The sequence below is a fragment of the Eptesicus fuscus genome, chromosome 3, assembly GCF_027574615.1.
Source record: "Eptesicus fuscus isolate TK198812 chromosome 3, DD_ASM_mEF_20220401, whole genome shotgun sequence".
Taxonomy (NCBI): domain Eukaryota; kingdom Metazoa; phylum Chordata; class Mammalia; order Chiroptera; family Vespertilionidae; genus Eptesicus; species Eptesicus fuscus.
In genome coordinates this window covers 3,377,586-3,395,972 of record NC_072475.1, presented here as the reverse complement: position 1 = coordinate 3,395,972, position 18,387 = coordinate 3,377,586, and the positions used below count along the sequence as shown (strand labels likewise).

General features: G+C 40.6%; 1 protein-coding gene and 1 long non-coding RNA gene across 2 annotated transcripts in view; one reads left to right on the top strand and one right to left on the bottom strand.

The window, feature by feature from the left end:
* The window catches only part of LOC114233041 (uncharacterized), a 36,911-nt gene extending 18,634 nt beyond the window's left edge, over window positions 1-18,277 (top strand). The window contains exons 2-3 of the long non-coding RNA XR_003619159.2: window positions 16,076-16,184; window positions 17,765-18,277. This is a non-coding gene — a long non-coding RNA (uncharacterized LOC114233041). The remainder of the gene's footprint in view (window positions 1-16,075; window positions 16,185-17,764) is intronic.
* Window positions 1-18,387, bottom strand: part of MORC3 (MORC family CW-type zinc finger 3) — a 45,561-nt gene that overhangs the window by 15,474 nt on the left and 11,700 nt on the right. Inside the window, exons 2-10 of the mRNA XM_054713530.1 lie at window positions 17,643-17,715; window positions 16,480-16,612; window positions 15,368-15,582; window positions 14,724-14,871; window positions 12,850-12,997; window positions 9,431-9,559; window positions 9,104-9,223; window positions 5,953-6,050; window positions 1,764-1,868 (exon numbers count right to left, since the gene is read on the bottom strand). Of these exons, the coding sequence (XP_054569505.1) occupies window positions 1,764-1,868; window positions 5,953-6,050; window positions 9,104-9,223; window positions 9,431-9,559; window positions 12,850-12,997; window positions 14,724-14,871; window positions 15,368-15,582; window positions 16,480-16,612; window positions 17,643-17,715 (1,169 nt within the window). The remainder of the gene's footprint in view (window positions 1-1,763; window positions 1,869-5,952; window positions 6,051-9,103; window positions 9,224-9,430; window positions 9,560-12,849; window positions 12,998-14,723; window positions 14,872-15,367; window positions 15,583-16,479; window positions 16,613-17,642; window positions 17,716-18,387) is intronic.

The window sequence follows — 18,387 nt, the reverse complement described above, 5'->3', positions numbered from 1 at the left end:
GGCAAGGCCCACCAGACAATTGCCTGCAGCCCCTACCCCCAGCCAACCCGGCCCCGATTGGTCCCCAATTGGGATAGGCCGGCTGGCTAACCTCCTGCCGTCTCCTCCTCCCCAAAGGCCCAGCCCTGATCCGCCGATTGGGCCCGGGCCAGCTGGACCCCACCCATGCACGAATTCGGGCCTCTAGTATATTTATTAGCAAAACAAATCACCAGGTACAGACAAGTTGTATTACTTCAGTTTAAGCAACTTTTTACAATTGTATTACATTTTTATCCTCTATTATAGCACATGTCTGAACAACTTAAAATTTATATATTCTTTCAGTTTATAAAGTACTTCCTTATTTTTATCATTTAAAAATTACACTGATCCTGTAAAAAAAAAATTGAGACTCATTTAACGTATGAAGACTTCACCTTAATGCCTGTAACTTTTTAAATGCAGTTTTTTTAAAAAATGCAATTACAGTTAGATGAACCTTCAAACAATCCAGAAGTTTGTAAATAAATATAAACTGATTTCAGGAGGTTACATTATTGCATGTGTAGACACACACAAAATAAATGAAAAATTAATACACCGAGTTGTATCTTTATTTTTCTTTTCTTTTCTTTTTTTTAAATATGTTTTATTGACTTTTTACAGAGAGGAAGGGAAAGAGAAATAGAGTTAGAAACAACAATGAGAGAAAAACATCGATCAGCTGCCTCCTGCACACCTCCTACTGCGAATGTGCCTGCAACCAAGGTACATGCCCTTGACCAGAATCGAACCTGGGACCCTTCAGTCCGCAGGCCGACACTCTATCCACTGAGCCAAAGCGGTTAGGGCTCTATCTTTGTTTTTCATTATACATCTTGAATATCTTCCCATCGGTACACACAGTACACATCAGTACTCATTCACAGGATTAATGTGTGCTCAGTGTACTTCTGAGTGTTTGTCAGGCATCATATCTTTTAACTAGAGGCCCGGTGCACGAAATTCGTGCATGGGTAGGGTCCCTAGGCCTGGCTGGTGATCAGGGCCCATCTCCAGGGCGACCAGCGGGACAATTGGGGGCCCTGCTGGCACTCGCCTTAGCTGGCCTGGAGCCTGTGAGCTGGGGGCAGCTCCTGCACTGAGCGTCTGTCCCCTGGTGGTCAGTGAGCATCATAGCGACCAGTCGTTCCACCGGTCGTTCTGCTGTTCATTTGATTTGCATATTAGGCTTTTATTATATAGGAATTCTTACAATTCTAGGAGAAAATGGAAGCTTAGAAAAGGTTATGTAAGAAATTCAATGTCACATGGTTACTTAAGCAGCAAAACTAGAATCCAAACTCAAGACTGGTTTATGAGATAATACAACACATGGGTAAAAACTTTTTCATCATGAATCTTTTGTGACTACGTATAAATACATATATTCATTAGTTCACTATTCTAAAATGTTTTGTTGGTTTTTAGAAAGAGAGGGAGAAAGGGAGAAAGGGAAACATTGTCATTGTTCCACTTATTTCTGCATTTATTGGCTGCTCCTTGTACATGCCCTGACTGGAGATTGAACCCAAAACCTTGCCACACAGGGACAACGCTCTAACCAACTGAGTTTACCTGGCCAGGCCTACTCATCATGTCATTTTATGGTCTGCTGATTTGAAGTACAGAATTTATTCCTTACTTTGGGTCAGAGTCAACTGTAAACACTGCACAGTCGCTGTACCCTCTAACATCACATCTTGATAGTAGAGAGGGCTGACTTTTTAATGTAAACTTACTGTATATCTTCAACAGGCAAATTTAGAGGGTATTCTGCATTTTTCTTCACTTTCATTTCATTCCAGTAATCATTCAGTTTATCTCCCAGTGCTAGTATTGTAAGCCTGAAAAGTAAATTATGAAACCAATTTAAGGAAAAATAATGATCAGATTAAATCTTTGTCAAACACAGAGAAAGCACAACCTAGCAATGATCAGGTGGACACTGGGAGGGTAGAGAGTAGGGACGAAGGACCCCCAAAAGTACAGTTAATAAAAAACACTCAACGTAACAGCAATTTTCTAGAAAGGACCTTTTTAAGCTCCTAGTGCAGAGCGAGGGTCCTCTGGGAAGGAAGACACAATGTAACACTTTGGGTCCCCTGTTGTGAAAGAATGCGGCCACCAATTATGGGGCAACCACAGGCTCTCTGAATTTCAACTCCAACTGTCCAAGCTTCAATTCAAATCAAACTCTAACTTTTTGTGTATGAAAGTATGCAATCATTACCAGCAAGTATATTTCAAAGAGCTTCTGTCCCACAATTAAAGACTTGCACTTCTCCCACAGGAAGATGTCTTTCCTTAATTGAGTTTATTGGCATGACATTAGTTAATAAAATTACATAGGTTACACGTACACAGCTGTATAATACATCATGTGTTTACTGCACTGTGTTCACCACCCCAAGCCCCATAAGATGTTAAAAAGCAAATCGATGGGACCTACTGAAATAAACAAGACTAAAGCCACAGTTCTCCCTCGTCTCTTTCTCATCACCTCTCCTCCCCAGTCCAGGACACTGCACACATTTCTGTTGAGAATACACGTAGGAGAGGAAGGGCAGGGTCCGGGGTGGGCATTACTTGACAGCCTAATAGTTTTCACAAATGAACAATCAAGTTTTACCTCCCGCAGCGATGTGCGAGGAGAGCTCCAACTGCCCTGCACCTTGCCGGCGTTTGCTTGTTTTCTTCACTGTAAATAATTTATCCACTTTTGCTCATTATGATGGAAGCTTTTTGCCTCTTGTTTAAAAAACCTGCCTAACTAAAGATTATAAAAGTATGCCTGTTCCCATTTTGGTTTTGCCTTTCTCATTTAGGTCTACAATCCATCGAAGAACTGGCCTTTCGCTTCATTGGAGAGGCAGGAGTTAAAGTTCATTTTATCTGTACAGCCAGCCAACTGACCTGGTCTCTTTTGGGAAGATGACCATTTTCCTACCACACTCCAATGCCACCTCTGCCACAGCCGATGACCGTGTGTGTGAAAAGTGGGGTTGCTTTTTGACTTCTCTACTCCATTTCACTAGACTGTCTACCCTTTCATTAACACCCACTTTCTTAGCTACTACAGCTTTCTAAGTGTTATTTAGTAGTATGAGTCTTCTTAACTGTTTTCAGTCTTCTAACTGTCCACTTGAAGTTTAGATTAACCCTATCAATCTATCAACACCCACACACACCTGATGGGTTTTTTAGTTCTTTTTTTAAAACTGAAATTGCATTTAATTATTTTGGAGAAAAACTGACACTTCATAATACCCAGTGTTCCAATTCTTGAAAGTAGTATACCTACTTATTTAGGTCTTAAATTTCATTCCACAATGTTTTGTGGTTTTCAGTATATCAAGTACGTGTCTTTATGATGCTCTTATTGATTTTTTTAATTTCATGTTGTTTAGCTATTGTTGTTAGTACACTGATTTCGGATTACTTATCCAGCAACTTTAGAATACATATTATTTGTTCCTTAATTAATTCCAATTACAGATAATTTTGGACTTTCTACATATTATCATCTGCAGAAGTTTTATTTATTCCTTCCCAACCCTTCTAACTTTCATTTCTTTCTCTTGCCTTATGGTATGGGTTATTTCCTCCAGAACAACTGTAAATAGCTGATGTCTTTATCTCATTCTCACTCTTGGGGGGAAGCTATTGATTATTCACCATTAGAAATGATGCCTGCTCTTTTTGTAAATACTCTGTATTGTTATTTGTAAATAACTATTGTTACTATGCCCTTTCTATTAATGGTTTTGTAAATGTTCCCTTTTTTTCCTAAATCACAAATGGGTGTTGTTTTTATCAATTGATTTTTCTGTACCTATGAAAATAGCGATCAGAGTTTTCTAAATCAGTGTGATGAATAACATTGAATTTTGAATGTTAAAAACCACCCCTGCGATCTTGCAATACATCCCCTTGGTTTAAATGTATCATACTTTTTACATTTCAGTGGATGCTATTTGTTATTTTAAGATTTTTATATCCTGATCAGGAAAGATTGACATCAATTTATTTTCTTGTAACATATTCATGAGTTCATTACCAAAGTTATGCAAGTTTATAAAGGACTTCTCCTAAATCTTTGAATTTCATATGTAATAATTTTTCTAAAAATTGATTTAATTTCAAAGGAATGTGTCCATATCACCTAAAATGACAAATTACGCTATCCCTTTCATAAAGTTTTGTGTCTGTAGACCTACGTATTGTCCTCTATTTCATTTCTGATACTGACAATTGTGGTTTTCTCCTTTATTTCCTTAATCACTTCGTCTTACCAGATACAGACTATTAATCTTATCACAGAAGAAACTTGGAGCTTTTTTATTATGTCACTTATCCATTTATTGTCCCTCAGCTCAAAGCCGGTCCTCCTTGCTCGGTTCTGTGATGCTAGAGCTCGGTCCTGTAACCGTGTGCCTTTGCCACCTGAGCCCGGTTAGCTGGGCTAGTGCGAGGGGCCCGCCAGGGGCAGCAGCTCCTAGTGCTCCAGTGCGGACGTGGCCGGGCCCAGCAGCCTGAGAGGAGCCCCGGCATGCCCTGACCTCGCTCTGCCCCAGCCAGGAGACCAGTCCCAGCAGGCCCGGGTTCCAGCTGAGCCAGATCTGCACAACCAGCTCCAGCCCACCACAGCCCTGGCAAGAGCAGGCCCCAGTACAGGCCAGCACTGGGCAAGCAGGCGGCTTGTTGTTTCTCATGACCTCCACAGAGAGAGATCGGAACCTCTGGCTTCAGGGGGTGGGGGGCATTCTCCTAGTTCCTTGACTGTTTCCCCTTTTTCAACCTAGAGGTAACAGCTCCTCTTTTTATCTTGTACCCCTTTTAGTAATCACTTTCTACTCTTCTAGATGTGGGCAAGAAAAGGGGGCCACGTACTGAAAGTCACACACCGAAAGCAACCACACAGGATGGTCTGAAATTAAAACGTCCCAACTGCAAACTAGTCATGGCGGGTAGTCATGTCCTAAGGCCAGTAACTTCCTTGACAAAGGTCGATGTTCACCCTTAGCTGAGCCTATCTGTTGTCTTTTGTATGTGGGATAACATACCTTTGGAATGTCAAGTAACTTCCTTTTCGCTGGGCCCCTCCGGGCACAGCCTGCACCAGAGCAGAGGCCACAGAACCCTTGTTTGTTCCTCATTAGTGCTCACTGTTGACTGTAACTATCCTACACCCACAAAGGTATGAAGCATGTCCATTCCTTTTCCTTTTTCCATCCCAGAGGTTCCCACCTCCCCCTCCGCTTTCTCCAGCTCCTCAGACTGCAATGTATAAAATCAGGTACAAAACTGCGCTTCTCTGGAGCATTTTCTCAATCCTCTGAGACTTTTGCTTCCTGGTAACTGTCCACAGTTGGCTCCAATAAACTTACAAAATTCTCTTTAGGTTTGAACTTTTCTTACATTGACATAGTTAACAATTCCTTGTATTAAATTATCCCTGTTCGGATAACAGGGTTAGCTGTTTCAGAACTGAACTCTGAGTGATAATATTTATTTTCTATATTATATGTGGTTCTTAATTCACTGATTTTGCAGTTATCTTTATTATTTCCTTCCTTCCGTTTTCTGGTGTGTTTTTTTTTTCTTTATTTGAGGAGAGGGCCAATCTCATTAGGACTGTTTGTGCGGCCCTACTTTACAACTAACATTAATGGCCATATTTTCTGGGACTCTCAGAAATATTTCATTAGTAAAGACAGGAGAATATATTTCTATTTGTAGGACACAATTCCTAGGATGGAAGGCGACGGTTAAATGTGTCTTCTGTGCAAGCCTCTCATCTACTCCTTTTCTTAATGTCCCACAAAGTAAAAACATTCATAGGATAAAAAAAAAAAATCTTTAGAAAAAGTTATGAAAACATTTCCAAAATAAAATATGAAAAGGCAAAAAGTTAAATAGGCAACACACCTGTACTCATTAGTATAGTCGAAATCTTGCTTATTATGAGTTGGCTTTAGGAAATTACACTCTATAATTCCCACTACTCCAACACCCATGTTGTTTGCCTGGAAAAGAAAATGAAATCGGCATTTTAAGCATAAGACATGATGCCAACATAATTACCCCTCCATAAAGATTTATAATTTGTATCAAACATTTTCCTGTATTTTATCTCATGAAATTTAGCCTGAAAAACATCGTCTGGTAGGGTAATTCACTTTTCTGGGAGTTACTTCCTATGTATATTAGAGCCTTCCTCCAAAACCACATCCACTGTTGTCAAGTATTCCTTCAGACAAGTCTGATCACCCCGATTTTATAAAAGGAGAAAAGACACCTCGGCTGGTGTGCCACTTCTCAGACAGGAACCCACAACTCAGTCACCCACAGCCCAAAGGCTCTGGCACTCAGCACTCCATGTTTATTTAAAGTCCGCATTTTAAAAATTAAAGTCATTTATCCCAATTACACATCCAGCTGTTAATGGCAAGTGAAAATCTACATCAGTAAAAAATTATTAAATAATTTTTTAATTTTTACTCTGCTAGCTAAAATACTGAACTCAAAGCACAAGTCATATTCTGATTATCTATGTGTGTATATAACAAATATTTTTGTAATATTTTTATTGTAATTTACTTTTTTTTTTTTAACATATTTTTATTGATTTCAGAGACGAAGGGAGAGGGAGAGAGAGAAACATCAATGATGAGAGAGAATCACTGATCAGCTGCCTCCTGCATAACCCCCCTGGGGGTCGAGCCCGCAACCTGGGCATGTGCCCGGACAGGGAATCGAACCGTGACCTCCTGGTTCATAGGTCAATGCTCAACCACTGAGCGATGCCAGCTAGACATAATTGTGGTTTACTTCCAAGTTGACATACAAAGTGAAAGAAAATATAATTTACAAAATGAAAATTTTCTTTCTCTTTTTTTTTAAATATTTTATTGATTTTTACAGAGAGGAAGGGAGAGGGATAGAGAGTTATAAACATCGATGAAAGAGAAACATCCATCAGCTGCCTCCTGCACACCCCCCACTGGGGATGTGCCCACAACCAAGGTACATGCCCTTGACCGGAATCGAACCCGGGACCCTTCAGTCTGAAGGCTGACGCTCTATCCACTGAGACAAACCAGACAAGGCACAAAATGAAAATTTCCATAAATATAATACCAGTGGTGCAAAAGTAGGGTTATAGTTGTGAGTACAAGAAACAAGAGTTTATTCTTTTTAAAAAAATATATTTCTTTATTGATTTCAGAGAGGAAGGGAGAGGGAGAGATAGAAACATCCATGAGAGAGAATCATTGATCAGCTGCCTCCTGCACGCCCCCTACTGGGGATCGAGCCCAAAACCCGGGCATGTGCCCTTGGCCAGAATCGAACCCGGGACCCTTCAGTCCACAGGCCAATGCTCTATCCACTGAGCCAAACAGGCTAGGGCCAGAGTTTATTCTTATATTATTTATGAATTACTTACGACTTACTGTACTGTTTTCCAGATGAACAACTGTACACCTACTATTGCCCCGCCCTGCAGATGAAGCCATATAAATGTTAGCATAACCCTACTCCATGAAGATCCATCAGTGGTCCACTCTCACACACTTATAAACCACAGTACCCTGCAATCTGTAGTTCGTTTCACCTTCTTTCCAGCCTCCTCTTCCTCTCGCTTCCATTACTCTCTTTCCCACTTATCATCTAATGCAGGCACAGTAAATTACTGCCCTAGAGGTGGCATCGTCTCAGAACCTTATTTCCCTTCCTTTGGAGAGAATTTTCCCTGCCTGGAAGGCCCCGCCAGACTTCCAACACAGGAGTCACTGAGACTCATGTCAACTACCAGTTTCTCCAAGAAGCCTTCTCTGATTGTTCCGTGTCTGATCATATCTCTATGCTGAGATCCAGCACAGGAAATCATACCACTATCTGACACACCTACTTAATCAGGTCTACTAAATCCACAGAATGCAAATACTAGTTCCAATCCATCATCTGGTAAAAAAACAAAAACAAAAAACATTAAAAGTTGGTTGTAAAGACTATTTTGTGCAGGGTCAAGCATAACCAGAAATTACACATATGCAAATTTAACTGGGTGGGAAAACGGCTATGTCTGTTACTTCAGTCCAATTCGTAAGTGGTAAACGATAAAAACAATTTACATTCTGTGGCAGATACAATTATTTCTTTTGAATCCCAAAGCACTTGATAACTAAGGCCTATTACCAAAAATGCATTTCCAATTACCAGTAAAATTCAGAAACTAAAGCCTATTACCAAAAATGCATTTCCAATTACCAGTAAAATTCTAATATAAAGAGCCCGACATTCATTTACTTTTGCAAAAATGCTCTATTCTGAGCTTGTGCCGTGAAAATATGTAATCAAGACACAACCCGTTGACTAACATTCAAGTTAAACCCATACTATCACACCATGTAGAGCTCACATAATTTTACAAAGAATTCAGAATGAAGTAAGATAAATTGAAAATGAAAGTCATAGAATTAGAAAACAAAATATGCCTAGACATAAGACCTTTAAGAAGATGATTTTCAGAATTGATCACTGAATTAACACACAAACACCAAAAATAACAAAACACCTTTCTGTGAAAACATGTAAAGGACAAACAGAATGACATGGGACAATGTCCATCACCCGAAACTGAATTCTACAATGGATATGGCTTAGGAGGAAGGCTCTATTTTATTTAGGAACTAACTCCAAAAAAGTAAATCACCTACCAGATACTGTTTTTTCAGGCTATTGAGTCAGCACTAGTGAAAAGCAACCAATTTCATTCCAGCAGGAAATGAGCAGGGATCCAGATCCAAATGCATCAAAAGGTCTGCATGGTGAGGCCTAGGGCATGTTACTGAGCCCGGTTCCTCATCTGTAAAACAGACACACAGTATTCTGTCCCCTCATAACATGACTCAGGATCAAATCAGAAACTAATATCACAGGATTCTAAGTTCAAAAGCCACACCAACACTATTAAAACACTGACATGTAGAAGCCATTAGGCAAAAAGCATATAATTTCACATCTGACCCAATGACAAGTTATCCTAACGTATGAAAGATAGACATTTCCTGCTTACCTTTAACTGATATCCAACTTTTTCATAAGCTTTGATCAGTCTGTTTTTATGATACATCATTATCCCATAATGTTCTTTATTTTTGCAGTTGAATCCAAAAGTAATTTTCACTGTTCTTGTCTTAAAAATTAAGGAAAATTCTGAACACATCACCTCCCTCCCTTCAAGTCATCCTTTCTATTTCATTAATTACTGAGTGTGAAAGTACAGAAGAAAGGGCAAAGTCAGAGAGGGTCAGAAGCAGTATGAGAAGAGGAGGCAAGGTGGTAAGGGAGTACACACTAATACAGCTCTGGAAGACACCATCAAGAGGAAAACAAAGGATACTAAAAACTTTGGTCGGTAAACATCATGTTCAATGTAAGCAAGACTCTTCGAAACTAGTTGTGTCTTCACTTTCTGTCCACGTAAGATGATCTGCATCCTTGGCTTTAGATATAATATACTGCAGTAAGCCTGGAAAGATACAAAACACTATCTGTTTTTTTTAAATAATTATCTATAGATTTGTTCAACACTACTTAAACATGCATTTAAAAAGAAGCTGCCGACTTACTTAATAAAGGACCATTAACTCCAGTAAAATAATATGCACTATATATACTTTTCACTAAAAACAAATTCAGCATATTATAGCCAGTAAAAATGATTTGCAGAAAACAATCTATTGACCTATGTTATGTTAAGTGAAAAAGTTACAAAACAGCATGTATGGTATCTCATTTCAATTTTTAAAAACGTATACATGTACATGTTCTGACTCTTCTGTCAAGTATATATCTATCTATATAATAGATGAATATGCAAATTAGCCAAGAGGCCATAACATCATGACCGAACAGCAGAGACCTGAGGCTGCAGGGTGCCTGGGCGGGGCGAGGGACCTCAGACCACATCCCCCACCCCGCGGAGCTTGATGAGGACCTCGGGCCGCACCCTCGCCCAGTGGGGCTTGATGGGGGACCCCAGGCCACGCCCCCTGCCCCTGCACCAGGCTGGGAGACCTGAGGCTGCACCCCCTGCTCAGAGGGCCTCACAGGGGTGGGGCCAGCCAAGTCTGGGTCTCCTGTGTTTTCGAAGTTCATGCGGGTAGTGGGCGGGGACTTGACTCTAGGTCCCGCAGCGTGCCCCAGACTCTGACAGGAGGGAGATTTTCATATACGTTTTACTAATTTTCTTTCATCTCTGACACTTCTATTATAGAGAAAGGGCAAATAGTAATATTAAAATGCTTCCTCTAATTAATTCCCTTTCAATGTGCACATATTTTGTGCACTGAGCCACTAGTATAGCTATAATTTTAAAAACAAGTTTTATTTAGACAAAAATAAACATAATAAAAGGGACAGTTCCAAGTTGGAAAAGGAAAAAATCCTTATATATATTAAGAGCCTAATATGCAAATCGACCTAACGGCAGAAGAACCAGTCACTATGACACACACTGACCAACAGGGGGCAGACGCTCAACGCAGGAGCTGCCCTCAGTCCACAGGCCAGCCAAGGTGGGTGCCAGCAGGTTTACGCCCCCATCCTGATCACCCCGCAGATTGGCCCTGGCCTAGGGACCCTACCATGCACAAATATCATGCATCAGGCCTCTAGTTGTAAATAAAAAACCAACACACAGAATAGACAAGCACAATACTTTTTTCACAAGTGAACTATAGCCCCAGCTGGTTTGGCTCAGTGGATAGAACGTCAGCTTGCAGACTGAAGGGTCCTGGGTTTGATTCTGGTCCAGGGCACATGCCTGGGTTGTGGACTCCATCCCCGGTAGGGGGTATGCAGGAGGCAGCCAATCAATGATTCTCTCTCATCATTGGTGTTTCTATCTCTCCCTCCCTCTCTCCCTGAAATCAATAAAAGTATATTTAAAAATAAAAAATAAAGTAGGGCCCCAGTTGGTTTGGCTCAGTGGATAGAGCATTGGCCTGCAGACTGAAGGGTCTTGGGTTCGATTCCAGTCAAGGGCACATGCCCGGGTTGCCGGCTCGATCCCCAGTAGGAGGAGTGCAGGAGGCAGCCGATACACGGTTCTCTCATCATTGATGTTTCTCTCTCTCTTCCCTCACCCTTCCTCTCTGAGATCAATAAAGATATATATATTTTTTTAAATAAAATAAAGCGGGCTGTAATAATCAGTAGTCATGTAAATGTGTTCTAAATTCTTAATGCATGAAAGTTTATTTTAGAACCTTAACAAGTTTTGCAACCTAAAACATGTTTAAAATATGCTCTTCTGTGCCTACCTCCAATGTATCAGAACTCTCCAAAGGAAATGAAGTAAGGACAGACAAAGGTTCAATGTAAAACTAAAATTTGAACGTTTTCTTACTCTTTAAAATTTGGTTTTTAGAGAGGGAGGGAAAGAGAGAGCAAGAGAGAGAGAGACTTCAATGTGAGAGAGATACACCAGTTGCCTCTCATACTCTCCCCGACTAGGGACCAACCTACACCTAGGTATGTGTCCTGACCAGGAATGGGATGGTGAACAGTGCACGGGACGCCGCTCCAACTGAGCCACACTGGCCAGGGCTTATTTTTATTCCCTGTCTCCTGATTTCAAAATTAGTGGTTTTGTCATGCATTAATGATATTTTAAAACATTGTACTCATGATACACTAAAACCACACCATCTGCTCTGGCTGCCTCTAGACCCTTCATATTTTAGCAAGATTTTCTTAACAATTAGGAGATACTTCAAGAACACATTGTGGTATATAAAATAGTAATATCTGCCCTTTTAAATGTTAACAAAAAGTTATATGGTAAACTTGTAAATGTCCAATGGATCATTCAGCTTGGAGTTACAGAATAATTGCAGCACAAAAATAAAGGGAACAGTTAGTATGATATATCTTATTGCAGTGACTAAGAAACTTTAATTTATTGTATCAATATACTAGAGGACCAGTGCACGAAATTTGTGCATGGGTCGAGTCTCTAGGACTGGCCAGCAATCAGGTCCAATCTGCAGGGCGACCGACAAGGTGATTGGGGGGTTCCGCTGGCACCCACCTTGGCCAGCCTGGCGCTGCCCACTCACCGGCCCCGCCCCCCGCTGCCATCACCAGTCACCTCCCTCTTCGGGGTGACTGGTAGTGTGATCAGGGGCCCCCCCGCTGGCAACCACCTTGGCCGGGTTGGGGGCCTGTGGGCTGGGGGCAGCTCCTGCGTTGAGCGTCTGCCCCCTGGTGGTCAGTGCGTCATAGCAGGCATTTGTTCCGCTGGTGGGTCGATTTGCATATTAGGCTTTTATTATATAGGATTGTTATATTAATATATTAATTTCCTCAATCTCAAAAACACAAACATTTCTCAGGTCATTTTTCAGAGGTATTTATCACAAAATTATATTAATGTATATTATCTCTAGTCTATACATAATTTATTGCTTTAGGATGTCATTGTGTGTATATTCTTGAGTATTTTAAATTAAAAAAAAAAAAAGAAACTCTGACTTTGATATTTTTGATTGAGTAATCAATATGGCCATAATAGGATATACTTATCCCATTATTTTCAGTTTAAATAATTTAATCACATAGTGAGAGAATGTGGTTAGAACTGATGACTTCACAATTAAAAACTGTTTCTAAGCAAATAAAACCACCAGTGTGCTCATGCTGACGCACGTCTGAGATATTGCATTCAGAGATCAATGGTAGCATTTATAACAAGTGGGCAACATATCTTCCATTATGTGATGCTTTTCTCACTTCTACAGGAGCCTGGATACATACCCTCAGGGAATAGTCACTTTCTGGGGCAATTTGGTCCATCCTCTCTTGCTTCTTGTACCCTTTCTTCCCGGTTGTCTCATCTAAATCTTCTGGAATTCTGATGTCATATTTATCCTTCTCAAAATCAAACTCTGTTGCACTTCTGTAGCTGTAAAATTAATTTTTTGAAGGAACAAAATTTTAACTTCATAACAAGATAAGCAAAGAAATACTACTAATTAACAAAACATCTATATACAGGGTAGGCACTATGGGGGGGGGGGGGGCAAGAAATAAAATGAAAGAAAAGGGGGGCCAAGAAATAAAATGAAAGAAAAGGAATCTAAGAAAATGAAAAAATAAATAAATAAAACCTTTGTTTGCACACATTGCTAGTGGGAAGGTCAAATGGTAGAACTACTTTGGAAAACACTCTGGCAGTTTCCTAAAAAACACCTAAACGAGCAACTCCCCTATGACCCATCAATTACACACTGCTGGTCATTCACCGGAGAAAATGCAGACGAGCCCTAGCTGGTGTGGCTCAGTGGATAGAGCGTCGGCCTGTGGACTAAAGAGTCCCAGGTTCGATTCCGGGCAAGGGCATGTACCTTGGTTGCGGGCACATCCCCAGTAGGGGGTGTACAGGAAGCAGCTGATCGATGTTCTTAACTCTCTACCCTTCTCCCTTCCTCTCTGTAAAAAATTAATAAAATATATATTTTTAAAAAGAAAATGCAGACTATATTCCCACAAAAGCCTGTCATGCATTAGAGTTGTCTAGAGTTTATGTGTAATGGCCAACAACTGTAAACAACCCGATGGCCTTCACCAGGTGCCTGGTTAGACACCCTGTGCTCCAGCCACACGGGCTACTACTCAGCAAGAAAAAGGAAGCAATCTACTGCCGCACGCAAGAGCCTGCATGAATCTCCAGAGATTTATGCTGAATGAAAGAAGCCAATGGTTTCACACTGTGGTTCCTTTTATGCACCATTCTTGAAATGACAAAGTTATAGAAATGGAGAATTAGAGGCTGCCGAGGATGAAGGAGAGAACGGCTATGGACATAAAAGGGCAACCTGAGGAACCCCGTAGTAATAAAGACATCCTGCACGATGCCTGTAAGTGTCCACAGTTTTGCGAGATGTTCCCACTGGGGGAAACTAGGTCCGTGTGCATGAGATCTGTCATTATTCTTACAATTGAGCACGAATTGCAATCATCTTAAAATAAAAAAAGTTTAAACTGAAAAGAAAGAAAAACGGGGAGGTACAGGGAAGCAAAAGTAAGAAGAAAGAAAAGAAAAAGGGAATACAGGAGGTCAGAAAGCACAAGATTTAACGTAATTTTAGTTTACCATTATTTGTGCTTTATTCCTATGGTTCAATATGTATTAGATATCTCTATATTACACATTCATCCTAACTTTTAAAACTTTTATTTGCAAAGGATCTTATTCTCATTATAAGGACAAAGAACTATAATTTCAGCAACAGAAGTCTCATCAGTATTTTTTCTCACCAGATGCTAACTCATGCTTAGCTTTAAGTAATGGACTAAATGGACAAAGATTTCTCTTTTAATAGGTGGGTTTCTATTGTCTCATTTATTTGTTTTGAGGAGAGGGGTGGAGTAACAGTAAGAATAGAGTGCTATGGAGACTAAACCTCAAGGCTAGGAAATTTATTTTTAATATGAAACTATTCCAAATTGAAGCCAAAGTGGCCTCAATAAAACATCCTTGGAAAAGAAATCATGAACTATACCAAAAAACAAGCCCCTTTCAATGCATTTCTACTGTCTGACAATCCAGGGATGAAGGTAACACAATCACTCCTGCAGGTGCACTTGACCGCCCCAATGGTTAACAACTCGCAGTGGTCTGTACTTACCTTCTAAGGTTCCAGATGATGATCCTCGTCCCCTTCTTCCCTATAATAGCATCCAGTTCTGCTAGTAAACTCTGCTCCGTCGGAAACAGAGAATGCTTCATAATTGCAGCCAGGCTTGCCTCTGATTCCGCTAAATTAATCATCTGGCGTATATCCTAAGTTAAAGACTTAGACCAATAACATATTTTCCACAAGTGCAATATGAAAACCAACTCAAACTTAAAATGGCAGTCTTATTTCAAATGAATACCCAGGATGAAGTATGAGCAAGTTTATTACACCTAATGTAATGTTTCCAATATTTGAAATGTGGTTATACAGAGGATATTTTCCTAAAGATATCTTATTTGTCATGGTAATTAGTGAAATTTTCAAGCCAGACCACAAGTCTCATTAGAGCACAGTGAGACTGAAATAGAGAGGAAGGCTACAGAAGCTCAACATGAAATGCAACCGCCTAACAGTTAAGGACTTCCATGGCAAAATTCCCGCCGAGAACAGAGGGACAACACTTAGCCACAGATAAAGGCAGAGGCAGGGATGGGAGCTAGAAGGGGAGAATCCGGAGGAAGGCACAAGGACAGAATGGTTCACACTATTTCGTCAGTTTCTACATTGTCTCCATTTCCAAATCAAAAGGATATGGTGCTGGTTGAAGGCCACTATTGGGACAACAACATGCTCTGCCTGTATGGCTTCCAAGTAGGTCTGCGACAAGAGGCCCACGCTCATGGTGTCTCCATTTTTGGTAAAAACAATTGCATCTTTACCCAAACGCATGGAACCTGACTTGAAACCATTCCCATACAATCCAACTGGGACATGACCATTCACGGTGACTTTGTCACTGAAGCCAAAGCTAAAGAGAAAAGACAGATTTTAAAAATAAGTATGTAAAACCTTCATGTTTTTAATTCAAAAACTATAATAGGTGAAGAGCCTAGTTTTTGTATGCTGGCGTCATCCTTTCTAGATCTACAATCTTGGGCAAGTAAATGCTAAGCTGCCTTGGTATGTTTTCCCACCTCTGAAATGAAGGAAACAAGTCTACATCATAGGGGTGTTTAAGGATCACACACACCAAAACAGGAGCGTGTGGCCTGGCACATCCTGGCTAAACGGCCGAGTTATCATTTGGGTCCCTGGGCCCTTGAAATTGCACCCCCTGAAGTCTCTCCTGTCAGTGTGGATGACTCTTGTTCTCAGCAAGCCTTCGGCAGTATGTTTACCCATGGGGTGGCCTTGACCTTGGGCAGCGTAAGGAGTGTCTGAGGACCTTAGTAAAAGACCTCCACCACCACATTCTCCCTCGGCCCTGTACCTGTGGCTAAGCATTTTCGTTTCCACTTCAGGCACATTTGGCTTCATACTGTGACCCCAGAGCCCAAGGCCTCATGACTCTGATGCTGCTTCCTCACCCTCTGAAGAATCCCTTTGAAATTACCGTCCCAGCACAAAGTGGTAAGTTTCACTGGAAATACCGGTTAAAACTAATTTACACTATAGTATAAGCTAACCGATACCGATGTGCTATAGCTCTATAAAAGGTGGAATTCTAGATTAGCTCGGACATGGGGGAATGATGAGAAGAATGGTAGGGATTGCCTACTAACCCAACAGTAGAAATGAAGGAAAACAGAGAATAGAGCACACTGCGAGTTTTTAACAAACAAAAACTATGGGCAAGAATCTAACACATGAAACCCTTGAACTAGGTAAAAGCAATGATTTTAAGAAATGTGACACCTTCACATACCTTAGCATTTTATGTAATTTATCTGAAGTCATACCATTCCCATTATCAGTGAATGTCAAGCATATGTGCTTATCTATCACGGTTTTGTCAATCCATATCTGTTTAGCATTCACATCAGGATCATATGCATTATCTGAGAAACAAAATTTGGGAAATTTTGTGTTTGCATTTTTTTAAAAAGGCAACTAGTTCAGGACAATCTTTTAACAAGCAACAGAATACCATACTTTAAGGACATTTAAAAAGTTGAAATGTTAACAACTTCTGAGATTTAAAAACATAAAACTACAGCATTGTACCGTGCTATATATCGCTCATTGACTATGACAGAATTAACTCTTTCCGAAGCCCTCCATACAGAGAGCAAGTCCCGGTCTCACAACACTGGGCAAGTGCAAAAGCAGGCATCGCTGTCCACAGAGATAAGCAAGATGAGCAGGTCTTCTGCCCACAGACCAGCCTGGCTACTATCACAGGGAAGCTAAGAGCTGGTGTCAGCTAGCACTCAGCTGATGTAGAAGAGACACATTTTCTGCTAAGCTGCAAACACAGATGAAGGTTTACCTTCTACAGAGTTCTTCAAATCGTGTCTCTTTTCAATAAAGAGAAAACCACAGGCCCCAAATGGTGTTCCTTGTGCTAAAAAACCACACCAGACCTAGCTGGTTTTGCTCAATAGTTAGAGCATCGGCCTAAGACTGAAGGGTTTCAGGTTCAATTCCAGACAAGGGCACGTATCTCCGTTGCAGGCTTGATCCTCCTCTCTCACAATGAAGTTTCTCTCTGTCTCTCCCATCCCTTCCACTGTCTCTAAAAATCATTGGGAAAAATAACCTTCCCAACTATTAAAAACATATTACTTATTTCTTGTAGATCTAGTTCTTTTATAAACAGAATAAAAATATTTTCAACATAAATACTTTATGAACTCAGTGAATTAAAATACTTTGACAGTAGTATAGTAAAGTTGAACAGTGATTAATTTGACTAATCTGACATCCATTTGAACAACTGTCATGCTAAGTAACTTTTACCCATAATGTTATCATTCAAGATACGTTTTTTTAATAAAGCACATTTATATAATATTTTTCAATGAAAAGTTTTTTTTTAAACTTCAATTGCAAGCAATAGGTTACATATGAAATGTCAATTTTACATACCTATTAATTCAGCAACTGCACTGAATGGCCAAGTGTGACTAGTAGAGTTGGTATGTAAAAACTTCGGGCAAAGCTGGAAAAAACCCATGATTCATGTAAATTAATTCAGGTCTCACTTTTAGGAACAGAAACTGAGAGAAAAATTCTGAGGTGCTAAATAAAACACAGTGAGCAGGAGAGTGAAAGTAACCAGCCAAGACCTGTGACCAACTCACAACGGACGGCTCACATTCCTGACGGCGCTGGAGCTGCGCACCAACTCCTGCAGCATCCTCCTAACGCACAACTTTCAGGGCGGTTCCCCACAGCCCATCTCAGCGCTCAGCATCTCTTCCTGACAGGCTGTGCACACCCAGGACGGCCGCTTCACCTTCCCCACCCCACCCTTCTGTCTGGAGCCGGTGTAAACTCAAAGCAACGTGCATCTGTCTCTCCCAAAGCATAGTGCCCATCACCTCCAGGACTGGGCACATGTCTGCCTCCTCCACCTGGCCTGCTGCTGGTGGTTGAGACCTCCTGCCCCAGGACCTGGTCCTTTTCTGGCTGGCATTTGGCTCAATAAACAGCTTTCAGCCATGAGAATTTGTTGTTTAACAAAATCAATGTAATGTTCTGTCCTTTCATTAAACATTGAGACCCAGTAAAAGTAGTAACTTGGCTGTTTCTTTCAGGATATACCTGGGAAATAGTACCGAGAAGGTAAGATTCCTGGAAGATAGGACTGTTAATCATCAAGTTTACTCAT